The 24,988-nt window shown below is 40.9% G+C and overlaps 1 protein-coding gene across 6 annotated transcripts in view; it reads left to right on the top strand.

Annotated features, from left to right (window-relative positions):
- Positions 1 to 7,201: 7,201 nt before the first annotated feature.
- LOC116867737 (nuclear body protein SP140-like protein) overlaps positions 7,202 to 24,988 on the top strand; it is a 30,874-nt gene continuing 13,087 nt past the window's right edge. For 3 of the 6 annotated variants that reach the window (XM_032857462.1, XM_032857456.1, XM_032857461.1), the window contains exon 1: positions 7,202 to 7,251. In XM_032857462.1, coding sequence (XP_032713353.1) covers positions 7,250 to 7,251 — 2 coding nt within the window. In that variant the 5' untranslated portion in view covers positions 7,202 to 7,249. Of the gene's footprint in view, positions 7,252 to 19,397; positions 19,486 to 24,988 lie in introns of those variants that run through there. The other 3 variants (XM_032857459.1, XM_032857458.1, XM_032857460.1) reach the window with 3 other exon arrangements.

The following is a 24,988-nucleotide window of genomic DNA, read 5'->3' as shown; positions in this document are numbered from 1 at the left end:
AGGCAAAGAAAGCTCCAGAGCCTAAGCCTTGAGTGAGGCCCTGATTCTTATCATCCCCAAGGCCCAGAGGCTTCCAGTCTCTTCCCCTACTTTTGATATACGCCAAAAAATTAGTTTTGCCTGTTTTTGACCTTTGTGTAAATGGAGATGTACAATTTGTACTTATTTGTCCTGGTTTCTTTGGCATGACAGTACATGAGCAAGGCTCACCCAGGTTATTGCCTATAGCACTTTTACGCTTCAACTGCTACATAGTATTCTATTGATGCTGACAGCCCGCCCATGAATAAGATAGTTGGGCCATGTGGTGACTCTAGGCCAACTTTGAGGAACTGCCAAATGGTTCCCCAAAGCAATCATGTCATTTTAAGCTCCTACCTGAAAATATGAGGTTCCAATTTCTCCACATGCACACCGTACTTGATATTGTCTGCTTTGGATTCTAGCCATCCCAGAGGAGGTGAAGTGATAGTCCACCCCAGAATGATTTGCGTTTCCCTGATGGCTACCGATGCAGAGTGAGTCTTCACATGCTCCTTAGGCATTCGTGTATCTTCTTTGGAGAAAAGTCTATTCAAATTCTTTGGCCATTTTAAAATGGGGTTGTCTTTCAGGTAGATGAGCTCTAAGCATTCTTCAAATATTCTGGGTACAAGACTTTTATCACCTATATGATTTATAGATATTTTTCTCTTCTTCTGGGGCTGACTTGTGTTTTCAAAAGATCACTCTGGTTATTATTTTGACAGTAGACTGACCACGGGGAGGGGGCAGGGTTGGAAGTTGGGAGAACAGACAGGAGGCTCACGGAGTCATCCAGACAAGAGATAATGGCGGTCAAAATGAATTCTGATTCCCTGAGTTGTAAGGCAGATCCTTGGGTCTGCTCTAAAATCTCTGTCTGGTTCTGTCCCGGCATTGTCTTTGACTGTCCCTGGCTCTGACCTATTTATTTTTGCCTATAGTTTTGCTCACATCTGCCTGATTTCATTTTATGTCCATGTCCCCATTTTCCCTTCCATTTCTTTATGTATATTAATTTCATCTTGCCAAAGTGTAGGCAGTTCTGTAAATCACCTCATATCCCCTTTGCAATGGGGATAAAGCATGGGAAAATAAAGATGAAGAGGTGGTAGATCAGAAGATGGATGGAGGGACTCCTGGCTTCTGTGGACTTAGAGAAGTGGGGGTCCTTCTGGTACTAGCCCTTTTGCAGTTATTTATCTGGCTCTGATTTCCTGTTCCAATTCCTGGATCCCCAGTTGCCCGTGATGCTCTGGGAGGCTGGTAAGTGACTCAGAAGTGGAGGGATGCAATCAAGCGAGAGCTCTGGGGGTCAGCCTACAGATCCCTGAAAACACAGACACTCCATTCTTTTTTAGTCTATGGGCAGCCCCTTTCTAATCTGCATGTCACCAAGTTTTGATAGGCAGGAATCATGCCATGGATGGCGCACATTCCTCTCTGGGAGTTAAGAGTCAGGGCTACAAAAGTTCCTGGATACAAAGTCTGTACATAAGAATCAAATGAATTCTTACATATTAGAAACAAAATAGTAAAAACAATAATTTTAAAGAAATATCATGCAGAACAGCCAAGGCTGGGATGAGGAGGAGGCTAGGGTGGCATCTGGTGTGAAAGATTTAAGGAAGTATTCCTTCTCATTCTCTCCTCTTGCCTGACTCTAGTCCTTGCCTTTGGAAATTATTGGGTGGTGCCTGGGTGGCTCATTCAGTAACTCTTGGTTTCAGCTCAGCTCATGATCTCAGGGTAGTGAGTTTGAGCCCCATGTCAGGTTCTGTACCCAGTGAGGAGTCTGCTTGAAAGGTTCTCTCCTTCTGCCCCTGCTGTCTTCAATTAAATAAATAAATCTTAAAAAAAGAAAGTGTGGAAAAATATCAAATACCCAGGAATAAATCTAGTGAAAGATGCTCAATATTTCTGCAGCAAATATTTTGAACATTACTGGGAGAACTTAAAGAAGGACAAGATAAGGGTGTGTGGATGGCTCAGTTGTTTGGGTGTCTGCCTTCAGCTCAGGTCATCATCTTGGGGACCTGGGATCAAGCCCTGAGTGGGGCTCCCTGCTCAGTGGGAATTCTCCTTCTCCCTCTGTCCCTCCTGTCATGTGTTCTCTCTCTCTTTCTCAAATAAAAAAATTTAAAAAGAAGGACAAAATAAGTAAAGATCTCCACCTTGTTTGTGGATTGGAAGATTAAATATTGTTAAGAATTGAATTTTCAGTTCTTCCTAAATTCACCTAAAAATTCAGGGTAGTTCTAATAAAAATCCCAGCCAGTTACTTTGTGGTAATTGAGAAAATGATTCTAAAATTTATTTGGAAAATAGCCATTTTAGAATAGCCAAAGCAATTCTGTATGCAAACAAAGCTAGAGGACTTATACTACCTGGTTTTGAGACTTACTATAAATCTATAGTAAGTAAGACAGTATGGTAGTGGTGCAAAAATGAACAAATAGGTTGATGGAATAACAAAGAGAGTCAAGAAACTGCCCTCACATATATGGTACCTGGATTCACTTGTTCCATGGCAAGTCAGTAAGGGAAAAATTTTTTTTCAATAAGTGATGCAGGTCAATTAAACATCCATATGTAACAAACAATCCTGACCCCTACCTCACACCCTTTACAATGATAAATTGTAGTTTTAAACGTGAAAGTTAAAACAGTAAGCATGATGGAATATCTTGATTTTGGTGGTAGTTATGTGAACTTGTTAAAAGTTTGTCCACTTTGGGGGCACTGGGTGGCTCAGTGGGTTGAAGCCTCTGCCTTCGGCTCAGGTCATGATCCCAGGGTCCTGGGATCGAGCCCCACATTGGGCTCTCTGCTCAGCAGGGAGACTGCTTCCCCTCTCCCTCTCTGCCTGCCTCTCTGCCTGCTTGTGATCTCTATCAAATAAACAAATAAAATCTTAAAAAAAATTTTGTCCACTTTGTGTAGCTCATCTAGTCCTCTATGTTTTAAACTCTTTAAATCTATGAATTATACTTCACAATAAAATTTACTTAAAAAGCAAGAAAGAGGTATCAGAACTATAGCTGAAAATGTTTGAATTTTACTACATGTAAATTACACTTGGATTAGAAGATAGAAAAATAAAGTAAGTAAGGCTATTGGGCTGTTGGGAGCTAGCGATCTTGACATAGATCAGCCATCAACCCCAACGCTATGCACTGTGCGTCGGGTGAGCTCTGCCCCCACGTACAATTCATCTTACTCTGAGGGCACCATGGGAGGAAGTGGAAAATTCACTAGGCAGGAAGAAGTCAGAAGAGTTGTGTGATTAGCATCTGACTTTATACAGATTCAGTTTCAAGATGTGATGAACATGCAGAAGAGAATGGAAAACCCCACTGCCTCCTGTCCCCAGGTTTAGGCAGGAAACTTTGTGATGAATCAAACCCCAGTTACCAGTGTGACTGATATGTTGAATGAACAAGTAGCAAGAAACCAATCTTTTTTTTCTCCTAATGGCAACTCCAACCTGATTTTTCAAATTATCTTATCTTTTCCTGGTGTCTGGGTTTGGGTGTTCTTTGAAGCAGACCCTGAGACATGAGTTTGAGAGCAAGTGGTTTTTATGGAGGCAATCCCTGGACACATGGGTAGGTAGAATGAGGAAGTGAGACAGGAAAGTGAACCAGCCAATGAAGAGGGAGTTTTCAGGCGTGATAGTGCAGAGCTACCCGACCTGCGGGGGACAGGAAGCTGTGCCCTGACCGCACAGCCTCCTGCCCCTCATTGGTTGAAGATGGCTTCCAGACCCTTGAGCTCTGCAGCATTTTCAGTTGGCCTTGCTTGAGGTTTGGGCGCTCTCCCTGGCCAGATAGAAGCCCCCAGCCAGAGTTGTAAGTATTGGCAGTGTGCATCCTCCATCTAGGGTTAATCCCACAGGGTATGGGTGTGACTGCGTCTGTTAAAACTGCTTAAAATCTGAGGAGGGCCCATATTTTTTCCAGGCCCTTTAATCACAAGGAAAGACTCCTGTTAATAATCAAACAAGTTTCATATGCTCTAATATTTGATATTGTATCGCACTTAAATCTTCTCCCTGACATTAGCTGGGGCCTGACTTAGTCTGAGGACCAATCGGGAAGTGATCTGATGGCTTTTCTTTCCTAATCATTCATTTTCCTCTTTTACCATCTGCTTTTTTCAGTTTCTGCAGGGCTGCTGTGCAGGGGAGGAGAGAAAGGCGCAGGAAAGGCTTGGCTTGACCTGTTCCATTGTAATTTCATGCTGGTGTTCTTTGCGTGCAGAGGACCCCCACATGCTAGATTATTTTTCAGGGAGCATTTTTGGGGGTCTTGGCAAGGATTCTGCCATTTTTGGTATCTTGTACCTGCAGTTGTTCCCTTGAAGTGGGTGATGTCTCCTCTTGCTGGCCAACTGATTACCAGTGAAAGACTCCCTTTTCTGCTTTCTAATTCCTTCACCTACTGTATTCCCATGTGGGTTTCTTGGGTAGAGCCTCCCTCAACAAGACCTGTTTGGGCTCCCTCCAGCAAGCCCACCTCTGGCCGTTGGGAGATGGACATCCTATCCTTGTCCATCAGGACATTCCCACTACAGATAGCCATGTCTCTTCCTTCAGCTTCCAGCATCCTACAACTCAAGGAGTGTGTTCTAGCCACAACCTCCAGCTTTTAGACTCTGCAGGTATGGTTCCAGCCCTATGTCCTTCTTGTTGAGTTCTTCAAGAGGTCCTTTGAAAGCTCCTTGCACTGGCTGGTTTTTGGTTCCCAGCTGGTGGTTCACATTCTTCTCTGGAGATCCCACCATTTTAAGGGAGAATCCTGAAAGTCACACTGGCCTATTTTAAGATATGCCCCCCCCACACACTTAACAGTGACTCACAGGTGAGGGAATGGAAGATGCTGATGGGCTAAGCCAACCAGGGTCTGACCTGGCATTGGAGTAGGTCCCTTCTTCCCCAGTAGTATGTGGTTAGCTGCCGAAATGATAATAAGAATGTTGTTAGAAAGGTTATATTAGTTATATTAGTTGTTAGAAAGGTTATATTAGTTGCTGGGGCAGCCATAACAGAGTACCCCAGTCCAGGAGGCTTGAAACAACAGAAATTTATTGTCTGATGATTCTGGAAACTAGACGTCCAAAATCAAGTTGTTGGCAGGGCGCTGCTCTCTCTGACAGCCTTAAGGGAGAATCCTTCCCTGTGTCTTCTAGCTTCTGGTGTTTGCTGGATATCCTTGGCGTTCCTTGACTTGGAGAAGCCCCCCCCTCCGGGCACATGGCTGTCTGCACCCATGTGTCTTCTCATCGTTTTCTCTCCATGTGTGCCTGTGTTCACAAAATGTTCCTGTCCTTTACAAAGACGCCAGTCATATATTGGATTAAGCACCCAGCCTGCTAGAGTCTGACCTCATTGTAACTAATCTGCAATGACCCTATTTCCAAATAAGGTCACATTCTGATATATCAGTATATTATACTGATATACCTCAACCTATCTTTTGGGGGAGACACCTACAAGCATCTACTTAAAACTATTCTTGAAGCTTATTTTTGCACAGAATTGTTAATTTGATTATGTAACTTAATCATCACGCTTGCATCCAAAATTAAATTCGTCTAGTTTTTATAAGCAGCTTCGCTTTAAAAAAAAGAAATATTAACCCTTTCTGAAATTATTAAAAAGTGTATGTTATCTATTTTGAAGATAAAATATACACCAAAGAGGCATATTAAAAATATTTTTATCCAGGCAGCTTCATGGCAAATATAAGCAAAGCCTCCAAAGGGTAGTCTTGTGGGCACCTGCTCATTCAGTGAAACCCTTCTGGTGGGTTTGGGGAATAGTTACACATGCTATCCCCATCTTAGAGGAGCCTAGAAAAGCGTCAGAAGAAAATCTCAGTGGAGTGGTCTTTTCAGCTGCTCATATCTCAAGGGTTTCCCAACTGATCTGCCTCCCAATGGTTTTCCTGTGTGTTTTGTAATCCCATCCTTTCTCTCATATCTATGTCTTTCTATCTATCTATCTACCTCCACACGTCTAATCTGTCACTATCTTTATCATTATTTATCTATTATCTACCTATGATACATACATATTTATCCAATTTATACATATTTAAATTTTTATTACATAAATAATTCATGTTTACTATAAATCCAGTGGTTGGGGGAAGGGGTCATGATTTTGTTCCCCAGAAGATATTTGGCAATGTCTGGAGATACCTTGTTTGTCACAGTTGGAGGACTCTATTGACATCTGGTGAGTAGAGGCCAATGATTTTGCAAAACATCTGGAAAGACATTGGATGGCCCCACAATAAAGAATAATCTGGCCCCAGATGTAACTTGTGTCACTAGGGCTAAGATTGAGAAATCCTACTTTGGAACAATAGAAAATTCAAAGAAGCAAATGGAAAATCATTGCCTCTGGGCATTTTCCCAATTAACGTTTTGGCCAAATTCTTCCAGATGGCTTTTTACACATACAAGTGTATGTGTGAATAATTACAGATGTATAGGGAAAAAATGTGATTAAAATTATGCACGCTGTTTTATAACCCAATTTTTTTTCACTTAATGGTAATATTGCTCCATGTCAGTAATCTTTTCTCATTGAAAAACAAGGGTGTTTTTTTTTTAAACAAAAGCATTATATTTATGTGGTTAAAAATAAGAATTGCAAAAGGGTATACAAGAAAAACATGTTCTTTCACAAGTGCTTATGTATACTTCAGTAAATGTGATTCTTAAAAAGCCACAAATTGGATTATGCAATAAAACACTATATACTTTGCTCTCATTACTTAATAATATATCTTTTTTTTAATTTAATTTTTTTAATAAACATATAATATATTTTTATCCCCAGGGGTAAGGTCTGTGAATCGCCAGGTTTACACACTTCACAGCACTCACCATAGCACATACCCTCCCCAGTGTCTATAACCCCACCCCCCCTCACCCTACCCCTCTTCCCCCATCAACCCTCAGTTTGTTTTGTGAGATTAAGAGTCACTTATGGTTTGTCTCCCTCCCAATAATATATCTTAAGGCAATTTCCATATTGACGCAGAGATCCACCCCATTCTTTAGACGGGTGCATAACATTACCTATTACCTTATTGATGGATACTTCATTCTTTCTATGTTTTTGCTGTCCTAATCAGTGATGCAGAACACTTCTACACCACCTCTACACCAGTAGATCTGCGGATGACACCTGAAGAATTGGAACTGGTGAATCAAAATGTATGCACTGACGTTTTTAGCAGCTCTTGCAAAATTGCTCTACGAAGAGCTTGTCTCATTTACCTCTCCCACTGTTCTTCCTCCCCATAACCTCACCCACAAATATTTAAATTTTGCAAATCTGATTTAATAAAAATGATATCTAGTTTTTTCCTTTTATTTCTTTAGTTATTAATAAAGTGGTACATTTTTAATGCTTTTTTTCCCATCAACTGTTCATTTCCTCTACTCTTTTTTTTTCTCTACTGGGTTATTTTTTATGTTGTTGACTAATGTAACCTCAGTGGATTTAAGGAAAGTAGCTATACATCTATAAATACTTTCTCCTGGTTTGTCTATTCCCTTGCAGAAATTTACATTTTTTACTTGTAAAATTTTTATTTATAATTTATTTATATAATTTTATAATACATTTTTATTTATTTATTTTTATTCTATATTATTTATATAATTTTTTTATTTAGAAAAAATATAAAATTTAAAAAAAAATCTTCCCATTTATGGTTTCTGGATATGCTATACTACAAAGGCCTTTCTTTCTCTCTCTCTCTCTCTCTTTTTTTTTTTAAGATTTTACCTTTAAGTGATCTCTCTACCCAACTTGGGGCTTGAACCTATAACTGTGAGATCACATGCTCTTCCAACTGAGCCAACCAGGCATGCTATACAAAGCCCCTTTTCGTGCCAAGGACATAACTAATTTTATCCATGTTTCCTTCTTCTATAGTTTAATTTTTTTCATTTAAAAAAAACTGTCTTAAATTTATTTTAGGAGTAAGGGCAAAATGTAGCTACTCACCCTGAGACCATTCATCAAATCCTTTATTTCATTCCACTAATCTGAAATGCACCCTCACCATAGTCTCTATTCCTTAGGCATTTGGGGGCTATTTCTGGATCTGTTCTGTTTCAGGGATCAGTCCATTTTTGCACTGACACCAAACTGTTTTAATTACTGATGCTTTATAAAGTATGTTTAGATATAATAAGTCTGATCTCCCAAATAATTTATCTATTTATCTTTAAAACATAATTATGTAATAACTCAACTGTATGAAAATGTACAAAGAAAAATACAATGAACACTCAGTTTAAAAAATTAAATGTTGTTAGTAAGTTGAAGATCCTGGAATACCTTCCTCTCTTCTACTAGTAATAACTATTCTGACTCTAGTGTTTAGTTAGCATTCCATGAGCTTATAATACTTTTAACTTCTCTCTTTGCTTATGCCTATAATTATATGCAGTATTGTAATTCATGTTTTAAACCTGCTTATTTGTTATAGAAAATATGCACACTCCTAAACAAACCAACTGGTCAACTAGTCTATACAGTTGTGATGATTAATTTTATGTGTCAGCTTGGCTGGGCCATGTGCCTATGTGTTTGGTTAAACATTATTCTGGATGTTTCCATGAAGATATTTTTGGATGAGATTAATATTTACGCTGGCAAACTTTGAGGAAAGGGGATTGCCTTTTGCAATGTGGGTGGGCCTCATCTAATCAGTTGAAGTCCTCAATAGAATTTGAGATTGACTTAACCCCAAGAAAGAAAGAATTCTTCCACAGACAACCTTTGAACTTAAATGGCAACATCACTCTTCTCTGAGTCTTCAGACTACCAATACACCTTGCAGATTTTGGATTTGCCAGCCTCCATAATTGTATAGGAATTCCTTAAACTCTCTCTCTGTCTCTTTCTCTCTCGATCCTATTGGCTCTGTTTCTCTGGAGAACCCTGATAATACATCAGGCCTCCGGCCTTAGCAGCACCAAGAACTGATGGAAAGTTTAAGTTATGTTCTTCCCCATCCATGGCTCCAGTATCATATTCTAAGGAAGAGTACCCCCCTTCACTAAGGGAAGGGGTAAAGTGGAAAGTTGTCTTTGTTAAGCTTTCAAGAGTAACTGGGTAGGAGAGAATTTTCTTGTTGACCAAATAGTTCTTCGGCCCAGGGTTGATCCAGTCTGTGGTCAGCAAAGAAAGTCCTCTCTAGAAGGACCATGTCACAGATGCAAGACTCCTGCCACACTTTGAGTGACATTTTTCATGATCACAGATCCATAGAGCTACAGTTTCACAAATATCTCCTCCTTATAACTGTCTAGTTGGAGGCACTGTGTTAGTCTCCCAATGCTGCTGTAACAAATTACCACAGATTTTTATTATTACTTATTTATTTATTTATGAAATTGTCATACATTTAGCAGCTTTAAACAACACACCCTTATTATTGCCTAGTCCTTTTGGTCAGAAGTCCCAGCTGGGCTCAACTGGGTCTTCAGTTTAGGCTCTCATGAAGCCAAAAATTAAGGTGTTGGCTGGATCAGTTCTCATTGGGAGGTTCTATAAAGAATCTGCTTCCAGGCTCATTCAGTTTGTGGGCAGAATGCAATTCCTTGTGGTTGCAGGACTGAGGGTCCCATGTTCCCGCTGGCTGTCAGCTAGAGGTGCTTCTCAGCTTCCAGAGGACACCTGCATTTTCAGACTTGTGGCCCAGACCGCCATCTTTCAAAGCTAACAATGGTATAGCGTGTCTTTCTCATGCTCAGCTTCTCTGTGCCTTCCTCTTCTGATTTCAAGGGCTATGGGATTATGTTGGTTGGGTTCTCCCAGATAATGCAGGATCTCCCTATTTTAAGAGCTGCTGATTAATAGCCTTAATAACACCTATAAATTCCCTTTTGCTCTGCAAGGTAACACAACCATAGGTGTAACACCAGAAAGAGAAGCCAAAATTCTTCCTACCACAAAAGACCATAGATGTTTTTCCCAGACGAAAGGACTGGCCTCATTCAAAAGTATTTTCAGAGCTCATCTCTTGGGAGAAAGAAAATTGCTCTTCAGTGGACAATTTTTCCCACTTGGAGGAATCAAGGATTGTGGGATCACCAGGATGCAGACACAATGTATATTCTGGGCAGTGGGGATGGAGCAGAGACTAGAGTAGGGAATGCCCATTCTGGGGGCAGAGCTGAGCAAACTCACACCAGTTGCATGAGGACTTTGAGATGCCCCTGGGAAGGGGTTGGGGACCATCTCAACCTACCATCAAGACATTATAACAGGAATTCAAACAGAAACAATGAGTGAGACAAAGAGCAGGAAATGATGTGGACTTTGGGAAGGCGGCAGGAGAGACCTTCCGGGAGTTGCTGTGTAGAGGTCTGGCTTGAAAGAGCACTCGAAGAAGGCAGAAGAAGAGGTCCATCATACATTCAGGAGTCTTCCATTTAGGGGAGGGAAGGGTCATGTGGGATAAAGAAATAGAAAGACAACTGAGAAAACGAATGAAGGGAAGAAAGTGGTGGACCCAGAGTAAAGGATGTAGGAGAGAGAAGCATAAAAACAGAAAACCATGAAGCAAGAGGAATATTCTAATTCTAAAGGAAATTGCCATGAATATTATTTAAATCAAGTTTTTGGATGTTCTGGCAAAATCCATAGCCTCCAGCCGGCCCTAGGTGTGTGTGTTGAGGGGTGGGGTTGGGGGGGCTCACAGCAGACCAGCAATGCACCTTTGTCCTCCCCAACAAAAGCTGTGGAAGTTTCCAGCATCTCACAGCTTCTTCCCCACGTGCTGGGTCTCTGACTTCTCTGCCTGTCAGATTCCTCTGCACACTGGGAGCTGGCTGGGCTACAGGCAGAGAACTTGGGAATTCCCAGCAGTCATTGTCCCCAGGAATGCCCCAACCAGTGGGGATGGGAGCAAGCACAGGGATGCTGCCTCTTTGCCCCTTGGGGGCCAGAGCTGAATGGCAGGGGCAGTTTCTCAGAGTTCCCCACCAGATGGAGCCCCAGATGTCCTTTCCCTGGGGACTGGGTCATTTGCTGGCGTTTCTCCCTCCCCCATCTCACCCTCTTTGTTACATTTGTGTCTGAGTCCATCTCACAAGCAAATCACCTGTCCCCAGGTCCTTGCCCCAGTTAGTAGCAGAGTCAAAACCCCACCTCTGTGTAGCTTAGGTTTTTGGCTGGGGCTCTTTAACAAAGAGATTAACAAAAAGAAAATAATTTATGGACCCCTGCAGCACACACTATGTGAGAAAAACCTCTATAAAAGGTAGCCCAAAGCTGTGGCTTAGAACCCTGTTTTATTAGCATCTTCAACAAAGAATAAAAATCTGCAGAGAAATGACTGGATGGAGGAAAACAGTTTTAGGCCCCCAAGGGGGCTTGCTGTCATAAGGGAAATACATGGGAAGCCATTGATAGGGTAAGGTTTGTTTGCAGATTCCTTTGGTGCTGATAAGTCCATATCCAGTACAAGGAGAATTCCCATCTGGTCGTTTAGGCCTAAAGGGGGAGGGGGCAGAAAGCTTTTCCCGTTTGCAACTTCTTAGTTGCTTTTGGCTTAAATATTATGTTAAAGAGGCATATTTGGGGCGACACAGGTGGTTTCTTTCACCTGCCTCTGGAGGACCCTGAACTAGCACAGGGCCATGGGTCTCGTGCATTATAAGCAGATTTTAGAATGAATCCAGAGCACGTCACAGAAATCTGGGGAGGTGCCCCTTTAGAACAGTGCAATAACTTTAGCTTTTAGTCTGAGCAAGGTAAGAAACCTTTTAAACAAACCGTGACAAAAAGTCACACCTTCAAGAATCATTCTAGTTCCAGGCAGAGATGTTAAGTAGATAATACTGATTCAAATAAGCTCAGGTTGGAGAGCTGGCTGGGGGATAGGTTTTGAGAATCCTCAACTCTTAGATATTACCTGTCCAACATAGGTATTGGACAGAAGCTCTGAGACTGGGTGAGATCTTGGAGAAATGAGCATAGTCAGGAAAGGCAAGAAGTCCAAGAACTGGACCCTGGCGCATGTCCTCATTTATGGGGAGAAACCAGCAGGAGACTGGGGAAAAGCTGCAGGACCATTTCAATAAGATTCTCTCATTAGATTAAGAATTCAACAACATAAAGTTTGCTCCTGACCTTGACCAGAGCAAGGTCAAGTGACCTTTCTGGTCACTGGTGACTGGCGGGGTGAGACCCTTTCTGTGCTGGCTCAAGAGGGAAGGGAGGACAGCAAGTGGAGAGTGTGAAGAGCCACCTCTCTTTGGAGAATTTTGCTGTAAAGGCAAGACCAAAAATAGGGCAGTAGCTGGGGGTGGTGGTGGTAATGGGACAGAAAAGGGCATTTTTAGAATAGGAGAAACAGTCATGTTTTTATGTTGCTGAGAGGGACCCATCATAGTGGGAGACCCAAGGACGTGGTAGGCAGAGGGTAGAATTGTTGGGTTGAGTATTTAAGAAGGAATGGGTTTCACTGTGCAAGTAGGAGGTGTGCTTTAGCTAAGGACACCCATGAATTATTGGTGGTAACTTTATAGGCAATCTAATAGAATATTACGTATGAAAGTCCCATTGTAAACATGATAACAACACCTCAAAAAGAAGCAAAAGGTATGTACCAGAGTTCCTTCCCTTAGGGGTGACTCCACCTATTGGAATGATTTTATACATGCAAATTTATGTCATACCTCAAATGTTACCTCCTTAAAGAAGCCTTCCCGACCCCCAGAGCCTGTCAGAGCTCTCTGATTTTCCTTGTAGCCTTATTCACCGTCTGAAAATAGCTTGTTAATCAACTAATCGATCAACCAATCAATTAATTCTTTGATCTCCTCCTCCTCAAAGTATATACTCTGCAAGGGTTATGACCTTGACTATTTAGTTTGCTGCTGTATTCCAAAAAATAGTGGCTGGCCAGTGGTATACAGGTAGAACAACTCTCTGGAGAAAAAAAAAAAAAAAAAAAAATCCAAACCCTCCAAAACAACAAGACCCTGATTTGTAACATTTGCTGATTCCTGTGTGTAAACATTCCTACCATGGGCACTTTCAAGCTACCAATATGGCATCAGTGAATAAGGAGTTGGAAAGGAAGGAGCACACTTGGCTTTCATGAACTGGTACAAGCCAGCTGCACCATATTTGGCACAAGAGCAGTGCTCAATCAGTATTGGTTGAATGAAAGAATAAGTGAATTATCATTAGCTTGAGCCATTATTCCATTAAAGATATTCCCGGGAGGTTCATGTTTTTCCTGTTGCCTTTTAATCCTTTCCCTCTGCTCTTTTTCTTCCCCCAGACATTCTGTAGGTCTCCCACATTGCCTTGCTGAAAGCCTTCCATGACGCTACTCATACCAAACTTTCACTGGGTGTTTGAGGCAGTGGAGGGGCATCTGTCAGGTCCCGACTCTGGGGGCATCTTCCTATTTGTCTCTGCCCAGGGCTCCAGATTGCAGGCTTAGTGCCACATTGCTTTCCTTTCCTAGGAGCTGCTTCTTTAGAAACTAAATGCTTCCCTCCAACCCATCTCTTTTTGGGTCTACTCAACTTAAGCTTGGACACATAGCCCCAAGCTCATTAATGTGTCTCCTTGCCCCAAAGGACATCTCTCTATTTGGCATCTTGGAGCATCTTCTAGTATCTTGGAGCATAGTGTTGCAGCAGGGAAAACCCTACAACTCTTCTTTTTTTGATAAGTGGGGTTAAATTTGATTTCCACCTCCTTACTCCTTCCCAACAATCTTACATGTCTCAGGAGACAAAAATGACTTTTGTGAAGTTATTTTCTTTTTCAATGCAAAAAAAAAAAAAAAAGTCTTTTGTAACATGAAAGAGTCCAAATGGGAAGAGAGACAATTGTAACAGCTGTCCCTGGGGAATCTTATTGGAATGGTTCTGCAGCTTTGACTGCAGTGCCTGCTGGTGTGGATGGTTAATAAGACTGTCTTCAGTATTACCCAAATGGTTCTCCAACTCAAGACTTCAGAAAGACAACCAAGGAATTATGGATATGGAAAAGCCCAAAGATGGACTTTTGATTCCTCTTCTTAAATGAAAACTCACTTGAGCAGGGGTCTGAAATGTCACCTTTCTGGTCTCACCAGGATTTCTCTTTGGTCATGTCCTGGTTTAGCTAATTCTGTTTGTGTGTTAAATGCAGATACTATCCTGCCCTGTTCTGCCCTGTGCAGCTACTTCCTGGTACTTAGCTCTGGAACCGCAGCAGCTCCTAATGAAATCAAACTGTTTTCCAGCTGTGATGAAGAGCGTTTCACACCAGTGCCCTCTGAAAAATGACCTGTTGCCCATTATTTATAAATTTGGGAATGATTGTTTTTTTCCTCTGTGCATGGTTCTCTGCCTCTCTTTAGCACTCTTTGCTAGCTGCCTTTGCATTTTCCTGTTTTGTTAATTGTTCGCCTGGGCTGAGGTGGGAAAGGATTTATAAGTGTGTTACTTGCTTTGTGAAGAGTTTTCATTATATAACAATATGAAGGCCATTCAATTTCCTGTGTGACTCTCTTAAGCCTCTTGCCTAAGGTTAGCAGAATTTCTGTTTTATCACTTTATAGCAAGCTATTAAAACACTTTGACAATTTTATGAGCTAATTAAACATTCTTCAACTTTTCATTTCTTCTCCAAACAACAATGGAAATAAAAATAGTGACAAAAAATACTTATTTATTGAGTACTTACCATAGGCCAAGAATTCTGCCTTTTTTTTTTTTGTATATTTTTAAACTTAATTCTCAGAAAAACCCTAGAATTATTCTTATTTTAATATAAGGAAACAAACACAGAAAGGAATGTGCCCTAGGTCTCTGAAAGTAAATGACAGATCTGGAAATCAAATCCAGGTCTGGCTGATGCTGAAGTCCTTGCTGGTAACCTTCCCACTAAATTCTGAGATCTTCTCCTCAGGGCCTGTTGGAGCCAAATTATTCTCTGGGCTGGAGCCCCAATAACAAGAGCCACACTCACCTCAGTAGTGATGAACTAACTCAAAGACTAAGTCCTGCTCAAGAGATGGAGGTTGTCTACCTTTAGACCTCTTATGCTGTAATAACTTCTATCTCATTGATCAGAGTCTCCTTGCTTCTTTAAAAATTATTTACATGGAGGAACCCCTGGATGGCTCAGTCAGTTAAGTGTCTGACTCTTAGTGTTAACTCAGGTCATGATCTCAGGGTTGTGAGATTGAGCCCCCACGTTGGGCTCTATGCTCGGTGTAGAGTCTGCTTAAGACTCTCTCTCCCTCTTCCTCTGCCCCTCACCCCACTTAATCTCTCTCTCTCTCTAAAATAAATAAATATATCTTTAAGAATATTATTTACATGGAGGCCAAAGAGATACCCAGCAATATAAAAGGTATTTATTGTTCTGCAATAGGTGGCCCAAGATGACTAATGTTAGAGAAATGCACTTGGGATTCACCACAATGACGATGATGGTGGTGGTGATAGTGTTGGTGATGATGTTGTTATTGTTTGTGTTGTTGATGGTGGTGGTGGCTGTGGCTGTAGCAATGCTGTTATTGTGGTTGTTGGTGTTGGTGGTGATGGTGGTGGTAGTACTGTTGTGGTTGTTGCTGTTGGCGGTGGTGTCAGAGCCATTGGTGGTGATAATGATGGTGGTGGTGGTGTCAGTGTTGGTGTTAGTGGTGTTGTTGGTGGTGTTGTTGGTGGTGGTAGTGATGGTGTTGTTGGTAGTGATGGTGGTGGTAGTATTGGAGGTGAAGGTGGTGATAATGATGTTGGTGTTGTTGGTGTTAGTGGTGATGGTAGTGATGGTGTTGGTGTTGGTGGTGATGGTGATGGTGGTGATGATTGTTGTGGTGATTTTTTTTAGTCGAGGTTTATTTCCTGACTCAACAGCCAAAGTGGCAGATCTTGGACTTTTCTCAGATGTTTTAATTTCTCTGAAAGATATAAGGAACTATCTCTCCTGTTTATGTTCAGTTTATAATTGAACACGCTTTTTCTAAAATCAAATTATATTCCAGCTACCTTCTCTGAGAACTTGGTAGAGATGCAAATTTTTGGCCCCACCCCTGACCTGCTGAGCCAGAACCTCTGTGGGTGGGACCCAGCAATATGTCTTTTAAGAATCCCTCTAGGTAACTGTGAGGCTTGCTTGAGTTTGAAAACACTGGTGTAGACACTCATACAACCCATCTTGTCCACTTGCTTTCCTCAGCAACCTCAACCACCCCTATGGTTTCAATGACTTCCAAATGTCTGCAGCTGAGACCTGCTTTCTGAGTTCTCAATTCAATATATCTACCCACCCTGCTGGGGAGATATGCCATCTCTGCTTGGATATATCACCAGGACTTTAAATTCAGCAACTCAATAAACATTTGTGTTTCACCTTAAATGTCATTTTCTCATTGAGCTATGTTTGGCCTGCTCACTTTGTCTTTGCATTTTATTAAAATTCCGTGTTTAAGCTGGGCCTCCTCTGCCATATCAGAGCTTGGCAAAGACAGGGATCAGATCTGTCTGGGGATGGCTTACTTGTGAACACAACCAATATGTAGGTATGTATGTATTTATCATTATTTTTTGAAAGAGTTTATTTATTTATTTGAGAGAGAGATAGAGAGCATGAGGAGTGGGAAAAGAGAGAAGCAGGCTCCCTTCTGAGCTGGGAACCCAATACAGGGCTTGATCCCAGCACCCTGGGAACATGACCTGAGCCAAAGGCAGATGCTTAACCGACGGAGTCACCGAGGCACCCCTATTTATTTTTATTTTAAAGAGACAGAGAAAGAGAGAGAGAGAGAGAGCTAGTGGAGGGAGGAGCAGAGAGAGAGGGAGAGAGAGAATCCTCAAGCAGATTCCCCACCGAGCACAGAGCCGAGTGCAAGACTCGCTCCCAGGACTTTGAGATCATATCCTGAGCCAATATCTAGAGTTGGACGCACCAACGACGGAGCCACCCAGGCGCCCAAACACAGCCATACGATTTGCTATGTGTTGTCTACAACTGCTTTTGTGTTACAGTGACTGTGTATTTGCTGCAGAGAGCTTCTGAGTTTGTCAAGCTTAAAGTATTTACTATCTGGTCCTTGATAGACAAGTTTGCTCCAGGCCTCCCCTCATGCATCTCTAGAAAGGCCAGCTGCAGATGCTCTTCTGTGCTATCCCACACTGAGCCCTCAGGGATGCCAGCCTGGCTCAGTGGGACCTTAGGGGCCCCACAACTGGCATAAACTTACTTGACACAAAGACAATATCTAGGGGGAAACTACCACGGGCTCAGGATTTACAAATGAATTTGGCATTTATATTAATATAGAGGAAGGAAATGCTCATGGCCAGAGGCCTGGACCGTCATGCCCCAGTTCCTTACCACATCAAATGTACACATCCTATTTCACACATTGTCAAGAAAAATGAAGAGATTGCTGTTTATTCTTTTAGTGCAGTGCTGCCAATGCAACTTTCGTTGAACTTTTATTGCCCCAGGTATTTTATAACTGCAAGATATAGAGGTTAAGTGGCAGAGGACTGATAATAACATACATGATTCTTATCAGAAAGTTTTGTAAATGAGTCTTGGCCAGAAAAATGCAAAATGAGTTTTGTCTGGGAGAGGTACAATTGCTTCATGTCTGGTAGAAAAGATGATCTCAGATAATGTCTTGCCCAGTAGCATAGTAACCAGTTTTGTACATATTAACAAATTCATTTCAGCATTCCTTTGACTTGACGGACATGAATCTCACTTCTTCCCAGTCTCCTTTGAACCAGTTTTAATATCTTCTGGGTCCCTCATTAATTAATGAATTGAATAAAACCACTGGTACGTGTTCATTTTATATTATGAAGTTGTTTTTTATTTTTATTTTTTAAAAAATACTAACATGAATGCAACCTATTCGTTCCCCCCCCCCAACCCCCATGGATTGCTCTGAAGTTAACTGTCTGGGAAAAGCTTCATGCCACACAGGTGAGGAAGGTAAGACCCAGGGGCACTTAGCAGGGGACAGGTTGATGGAACACTGTGGTTCAAATTAACACTCAGAAGGCCATATGGAAAGAGTACCGATAACAAACATTTGAAAGAAGTGACTGTATTTGTGCAGTAAAACACTTAAAATTTTTAAAAATGTTTTTAATATTTATGCCGGGGAGAAGCAGATTAAACATTTCTTAGTTACTCAGGATTTTAACTTTCAGGATTTGGGACATGAAGTTCTTTGGTTTATAGAAGCTGCTTTCCCTTCATAGGACGGGAGAAACAGGTCAGCTCCAGACATTGTTACACCTGCTCCAGACACTTGCTTGTCCCTGGCAGCTTTTCCGGGTCTGGGGCTATGACGCCATTTTGGTTGCGGTTATCAGTCTGAGAAGACCCACCCTCTTCTCTGTAGGGGGCCCCTCATGACATACAAAGTGTTTGGTTCTTCTTTCTACTGCACATTTCACAGAGAGAGCTCCTGTTGGCAAAGAGAGCTCTTGTTATGTCACCTGTGGTGTGGAGCCCCTTCTCCACGAGCAATGGTCAGAAGTTGTGCATTAACCTTTGTTAGAAAATACTTGGGACGCTACAGGGATGAAGGCCTGCTGATGGCGTCTACCTCATACAATTATGTTTACCTTGATATACTCAGCCCTTTCTTCTCTGTTCATGTGACTGGTGAGATTCTACTTTCGGGAAGCACTCAGAGTGGAGAATCTGTAGGGCAAGCCAGTGGAAGCCAACAGGCTCTGTGCTATGATGGAGGCTGTCCAGAGTAGCTTCCAGAAATCTCACTGCTCTGAGACTTCAGATACACTCTCACCCACTGCACGAGTCCTTGGAAAGGGGCTCAACTTCAGAACATTTCAGCCTAAGGGGGATATCCAGAGGCCAGGGATATCTTGTCCTTGGGGAGCCCTAAACCCAATGAAGATTTCAAGAACCTAGGAAAATGGACAGCTCAGAAAGGGTGTGGGAAAGAGTCAAAGACACAGGGCTTCTCTCACAATTTGAACAAAGACTTCCTGTCTAGGTCAGGAAAACCGTCTCATGCACCACTTCCTTATGTTATTCAACTCTTATCTAGAAGGACGTAATGGCACTTCTAACCTTGATATTGAGCTATTTGGTTAGAGCGTTGAGAAGAGAGTTCTGTTTTTCCAGGGTGGACAACAGGATGAGTTTAGAGGAAAAAGTACAAGATAGTGGCCAAGGGTACTTGCAATAGTAAGATTATGCCACGAGAGGGCAGTGTAGACTGTCTATAGAATCTGAGAGAGGAAAAAGGGTGAGGAAAGAAGAGGGTGGGGAGCTGGAATGCAAATTTAAAATTTAAAATTCACCTGCCGAATTTAGAATAACGCCCCCACAGTAGTTTCTTTGGTTTCATTCTGCTCTGTACCTCCTGATGAGAACCATCGCCCCAGAAGGCTGAAGCAGGTTCCTGAAGGACCCACCGGTATCAGGTCCCTAATTTGGGAGGTCTTGGGCTCAGGGAGTTAGGGAGAGGTGGGCTGGCTAGGGCAGCAGGTGGTGGAAGGTGGAGGAGGGCCTGGACCACCTTCCATTTCCATCAGCAGTGCTGCAGGGTTTCAGTCTCTCCACATCCTCACCAATACTTGTTATTGTCTGTGTGTGGGTTTTGTTTCTTTTAAAAATGTTTATTACAGCCATCCTTGAAGGTATGAAGTGGTATCTCAATGTGGTTTTGATTTACATTTTCATAATGATTAATGATGTTGAGCATCTTTTCGTGGTCTTGTTGATCATTTGTATATCTTCTTTGGAGAAATATTTACTTGTTTGTTCATGTTGCCTTGAGTTATTTGCAGTTTTTTTTTTTTGTTGTTGTTGTTGTTGTTGTTGTTAAGCTTCTGAAGTTCTTTATGTATTCTAAATATGGACTCCTTATCAGAGAATGATTGCAGATGTTTTTTCCCATTCTATGGTTGTCTTTTCATTTTCCTTTTTTTTCTTTTTTATTATCTAGAAAGTATTTATTTTTTAATTACAGTTGACATACAATGCTATATTAGTTTCAGGTGTACAACATAGTGATTTGACATTTTTATAGATTATTAAATGCTCACCATAGTAAGTGTAGTTCCCCCCGTCACTTTACAAAGTTATTATAATATTATTGTCTACATTCTCTATGCTGTACTTTTTGTAGTAAAGTAGGAAATGTAGTAAATGTAGGAAAGTAGTCCCACTTTTTATCCTCACAACTTAGTTATTTTATAACTGGAAGTTTTTACTTCTTAATCCTCTTCTCCTATTTTGCTCATCGCCCTCCCCACCCACTTCCTCTCTGGCGATCACCAGCTTGTTTTCTGTATTTATGAGTCTGTTTCTGTTTTGTTTGCTTGTTCCCTTGTTTTTGTAAGGTGGTCCAGCCACTGTGAAAAACAGCTTTGTTTTTTGTTTTTTAGGTTCCACATGTAAGTGAAATCACGTGAGACTCATCTTTCTCTGTCTGACTTATTTTATTCAATGTAATACCCTCTAGTTCTATCTATGTTGCTGAAAATGGCAAGATTTCTTTCTTTTTATGGCTGAGTAATATTCCATTGTATAAATTCCATTATGTGTGTGTACACATCTTTTTTATCCATTCATCTACTGATGGACACTTAGGTTCCTTGTATATTGTTGCTGCTGTAAATAATGCTTCAGTGAACTTTAAAGGGTGCATATATCATCTTGAACTGGTGCTTTTGTTTTCTTCAGGTAAATACCTAGAAGTGGAATTGCTGGATCCTATGGTATTTCTATTTTTAATTGAGAAATCTCTATATTGTTTTCCAGAGTGGCTGCACCAGTTTTCACTCCCACCAACAGTGCATGAGATTATCTTTTTCTCCACATCCTTTCTAACACTTATTTCTTATCTTTTTGATATTGACCATTCTAACAGGTGTGAGGTGATATCTCATTGTGGTTTTGATTTGCATTTCCCTGATGAGCATCTTTTCACGTGTCTATTGACAGTCTATATGTCTTCTTTGGAAAAATGTCTATTCGGGTGCTTTGCCCATTTTTAAATTGGATTTTTTTAAATTTTAAATTTTTGCTTTTGTTTTTGGGTTTGGTTTTGGTTTTGGTTTTGAGTTGTATGAGCTCTTTACGTATTTTGTATATGAACCTCTTATTGGATATATCATTTGCAAATACCTTCCTCCATTCAGTAAGTTGTCTTTTCATTTTGTTGATGGTTTCTCTCATTGAACTAAAGCTTTTTAGTTTGATGTAGTCCTGACTGTTTATTTTTGCTTTTGTTGCCTCTGTCTGAGGAGACAGAGCCAAAAATAATAATTGCTAAGACTAATGTCCAGGAGTTTATTGCCTATGTTCTCTTTTGGCAGTTTTATGGTTTTAGGTCTTACATTTAGATTTTTAATCCATTTTGAGTTTGTTTTTGTATATGATGTAGGAAAGTAGTCCCACTTTTATTCTTTTGCATGTATCTGTCTGGTTTTTTCAACACCATTTATTTTCAATGATTGAGATTCAATGATTGAGATTTTCAATCTCAAAAGAGATTTTCTTTTCCCCATTGTATATTCTTGCCTCCTTTACCATAGATTAACTGACCTTCTATGTGTGGCTTTGTTTCTGGGCTCTCTATTCTGTTCCATTGATCCATGTGTCTCTTCTTATGCCCATATCATACTGTTTTGATTACTATAGCTTTGTAGGATAGTTTAAAATCTGGGAGTGTGGTACCTCTAGTTTTCTTCTTTGTCAAGATTGCTTTTGCTCTTTGGGGTCTTTTGCATACACATTTGCATACAATTTGCATAAAATTTGCATACAAATTTTAGGATTATTTGTTCTAGTTAGATGAAAGATTTTGTTGGCATTTTGATAGGGATTACAGTATCTGTAGATTACTTTGGGTAGAATGTACATTTTAATAATACTATTTCTTCCAATCCATAAGCCTAGCATATATTTCCATTTATTTATAACATCTTCGATTTCTTTCATCAATGTTTTAGAGTTTTCAGAGTATAGATCTTTCACCTCCTTGGTTAAATTTATTCCCTAGTTATTTTATTCTTTTTGACGTAATTTTAAATGAAGTCATCTTCTTATTTTCTCCTTGTGTGTGTTATAGTGAATAGAAACACAACAGATTTCTGTAGAGTAATTTTGTATCCTGCAACTTTACTAAATTTATTAGTTCCAATAGTTTTTGATAGAGGCTCTAGGGTTTTCCATATATAGTGTCATGTCATCTTGAAATAGTGAGACAGTTTTACTGCTTCTGTACCAATTTGAATGCCTTTTATTCACTTTTCTTGTCTGATTGCTTTGGCTAGGAATTCCTGTACTATTCTGAAAGTAGTGAGAGTGGGCATCCTTGTCTTGTTCCTGATCTTGGAGGAAAACCTTTTAGCTTTTTACTATTGAGTATGATGTTAGCTGTGGGTTTGCCTTTTCACTTTCTTGAGCATATATTTTGATGCACAAAAGGTCTTAATTTTGATGAAGTCTAATTTATCTATTTTCTCTTGTTGTCTGTGCTTTTGGTGTCATATCCATGAAATAATTGCCAAATCCAGTGTTATGAAGACTTTCCCCAAAGTTTTCCTCTAAGAGATTTTAGTTTTGCCTCTTAGTTTTGGGTCTTTGATCTATTTAGAGTTAATTTTTGTATATGGGGATTTTCACATATGGATATCCAATTTTCCCAACGTCTGTTGCTGAAAAGACTATCCTTTCCTCTTTGAATGATCATGGTGCCCTTGTTGAAAATCAACTGACTGACCATATGTATAAGGGTTTATTTCTGGTCTATTTTATTTTACTGATCCATATGTCTGTTCTTATGCCAGTGCCATACTGTTTCAATTACCACAGCTTTGTACTGCATTTCAAAGTTGGGGAGTGTGAGTCTTCTGACTTAATTCTTTTTCAAGATTGTTTTGGCTATTCAGGATCCATTGCAATTCCATATATTTTGAGAATCAGTTTCTCCATTTTTGTGAAAAGGCTTTCAGAATTTTTATAGAGATTTTGACGAACCAATAGATTTTTGGGGGGTAGCATTGACATCACAAAATGTTAAGTCTTCCAATCCATGGATGCCTGGGTGGGTCAGTGGGTTAAGTGTCCACCTTCAGCTCAGGTCATGATCCCAGGGTCCTGGGATAGAGCCCCACATTGGGCTTCCAATTCAGTGGGGAGTCGTCTTCTTCCTTCCTCTGCCTACCACACCCCCTTCTTGTGCTCTCTCTCTCTCAGTCAAATAAAAAAATAAAATCTTAAAAAAGAAGTCTTCCAAACCATGAACATGAGATTTCTTTCCATTTATTTAGGACTTCATTAATTTCTTTCAGCAATGCTTGGTAGTTTCCAGGGTACCATGGGAGCCTTTCACTTCCTTAGTTAGATTTATTTTGAAGTATTTACTTCTTTTGGATGATATGTAGATGGAATTGCTTCCTTACTATATATATTTTTAATTATTGGCATACAACTCTGGGCTGTGGATCAGCCTGAAGAGAAAGCTTAGGGTCTTTTCTGCATCTGTCCCTGGACAGATGTGAAGTGGCTTCCTTCCTTCCTTCCTTCCTTCCTTCCTTCCTTCCTTCCTTCCTTCACATCCTCCTCCCTCCATCCCTCCCTCTCTTTCTTTCTTCCTTTTTTGATTTTATTTATTATTGAGAGAGAGAGTCTGAGCACAAAGGGAGAAAGAGAGGCAAACCCCCGCTGAGCAGGGAGCCTGATGCAGACCTCCGTCTCAGGACTCTGGGATCATGACCTGAGTCAAAGGTGAGCGTTTAACTGACTGAACCAACCCAGCACCCTGCAGTGGCTTTCTAAATTCCCTTGTTTATAGTTACTTTTGAAGGTCTGAATCATAAATGGCTTCCAAAAGGGAAGAAAGGGGGGGAAAAACCCCAACCAAACCAAAAACCGGGTGCAGCTCCATTAAGTCTCCAGGAAAACACCCCAGTTATTGAGACTGCAGTAATGGCTACCCGTTTCTGTGCCTACACCTCAGCAATGAAAAGCTGTCATCAGCAATCAGGATACAGAACTCTAATACTTGGAGGACCAATTCCTTATTGGTCACCTTGGCTGCAACAAGCCATTCTAGAAATGTGGGCACAGCTGCCTGCTACTGGGCTTGGATCTGGAGAATAGATAGCTATTGTGGTGCTAGAGGTAGAAACTGGCCAAAGCTAGCCACACTTTCCTGGTACACTTTCTCCTGGAAGCTGCAAGCATTCAGATACACTCCGGAGTGCGGAAGTGGTGACTTCAGACCACTAGTATGCTAGTATGATTGCTGTCTGAGCAAAGAGACTGATTCCTGGCATTTTCTATTTTGTTGTCTTTCCTGACATCCCCTCCCATTATTAAGTCCCATAGTAAGGTTAAAGAACCACAATGAAATCTTCCCTGGTTTTTAGGCTAGTCTCCCAAAGAAATTATAGCCCCAGAGTTCTCTTCAGCCGACATCCTTGTTGTGCTCAGACTTAGCTGCAGAGGACTGGGGGCAGTCCAGATTCTCACTGCTCTGGCTGCAGTGGTCTGTGCTCCCCTTCACACTGCCAACCTAGGTGTATCCAACCCTGGGTCGCTTATGTGTCCCACATCTCTTAATTCCAAGAGGCAAGTGGGTTACCAGAATAATAAGAATTAATAATAAGAGTAAGAATGTAATTATATAAATATAAGAATATAATTAATAATAATAATGTTATTATTATTATCACAAACCTGGTTCCAACCCCCCCCCACACAAAAAACCAAAAACCACAAACTAATTTGTAGCCAAGCTAGCAATGTATAATCTGTGACAATTCCCTGATCCCAGGACCCCTATCTTCACTGACTCTAGCAAAGACTTCTTCTAATCTGGGATGTGGGGAAGAGAGACATCAAACTATCGAAGGAAGAAAAGTCACCTGTCAGTGTTGAGAGCCCATTACAGAACTTAATTTTAACTGGGCG

The sequence above is a fragment of the Lontra canadensis genome, unplaced genomic scaffold (genome assembly GCF_010015895.1).
Source record: "Lontra canadensis isolate GAN:19392208 unplaced genomic scaffold, GSC_riverotter_1.0 scaffold13, whole genome shotgun sequence".
Lineage (NCBI taxonomy): Eukaryota > Metazoa > Chordata > Mammalia > Carnivora > Mustelidae > Lontra > Lontra canadensis.
The sequence above is the reverse complement of the archived record's forward strand: the minus strand, read 5'-3'. Positions and strand labels throughout refer to the sequence as shown.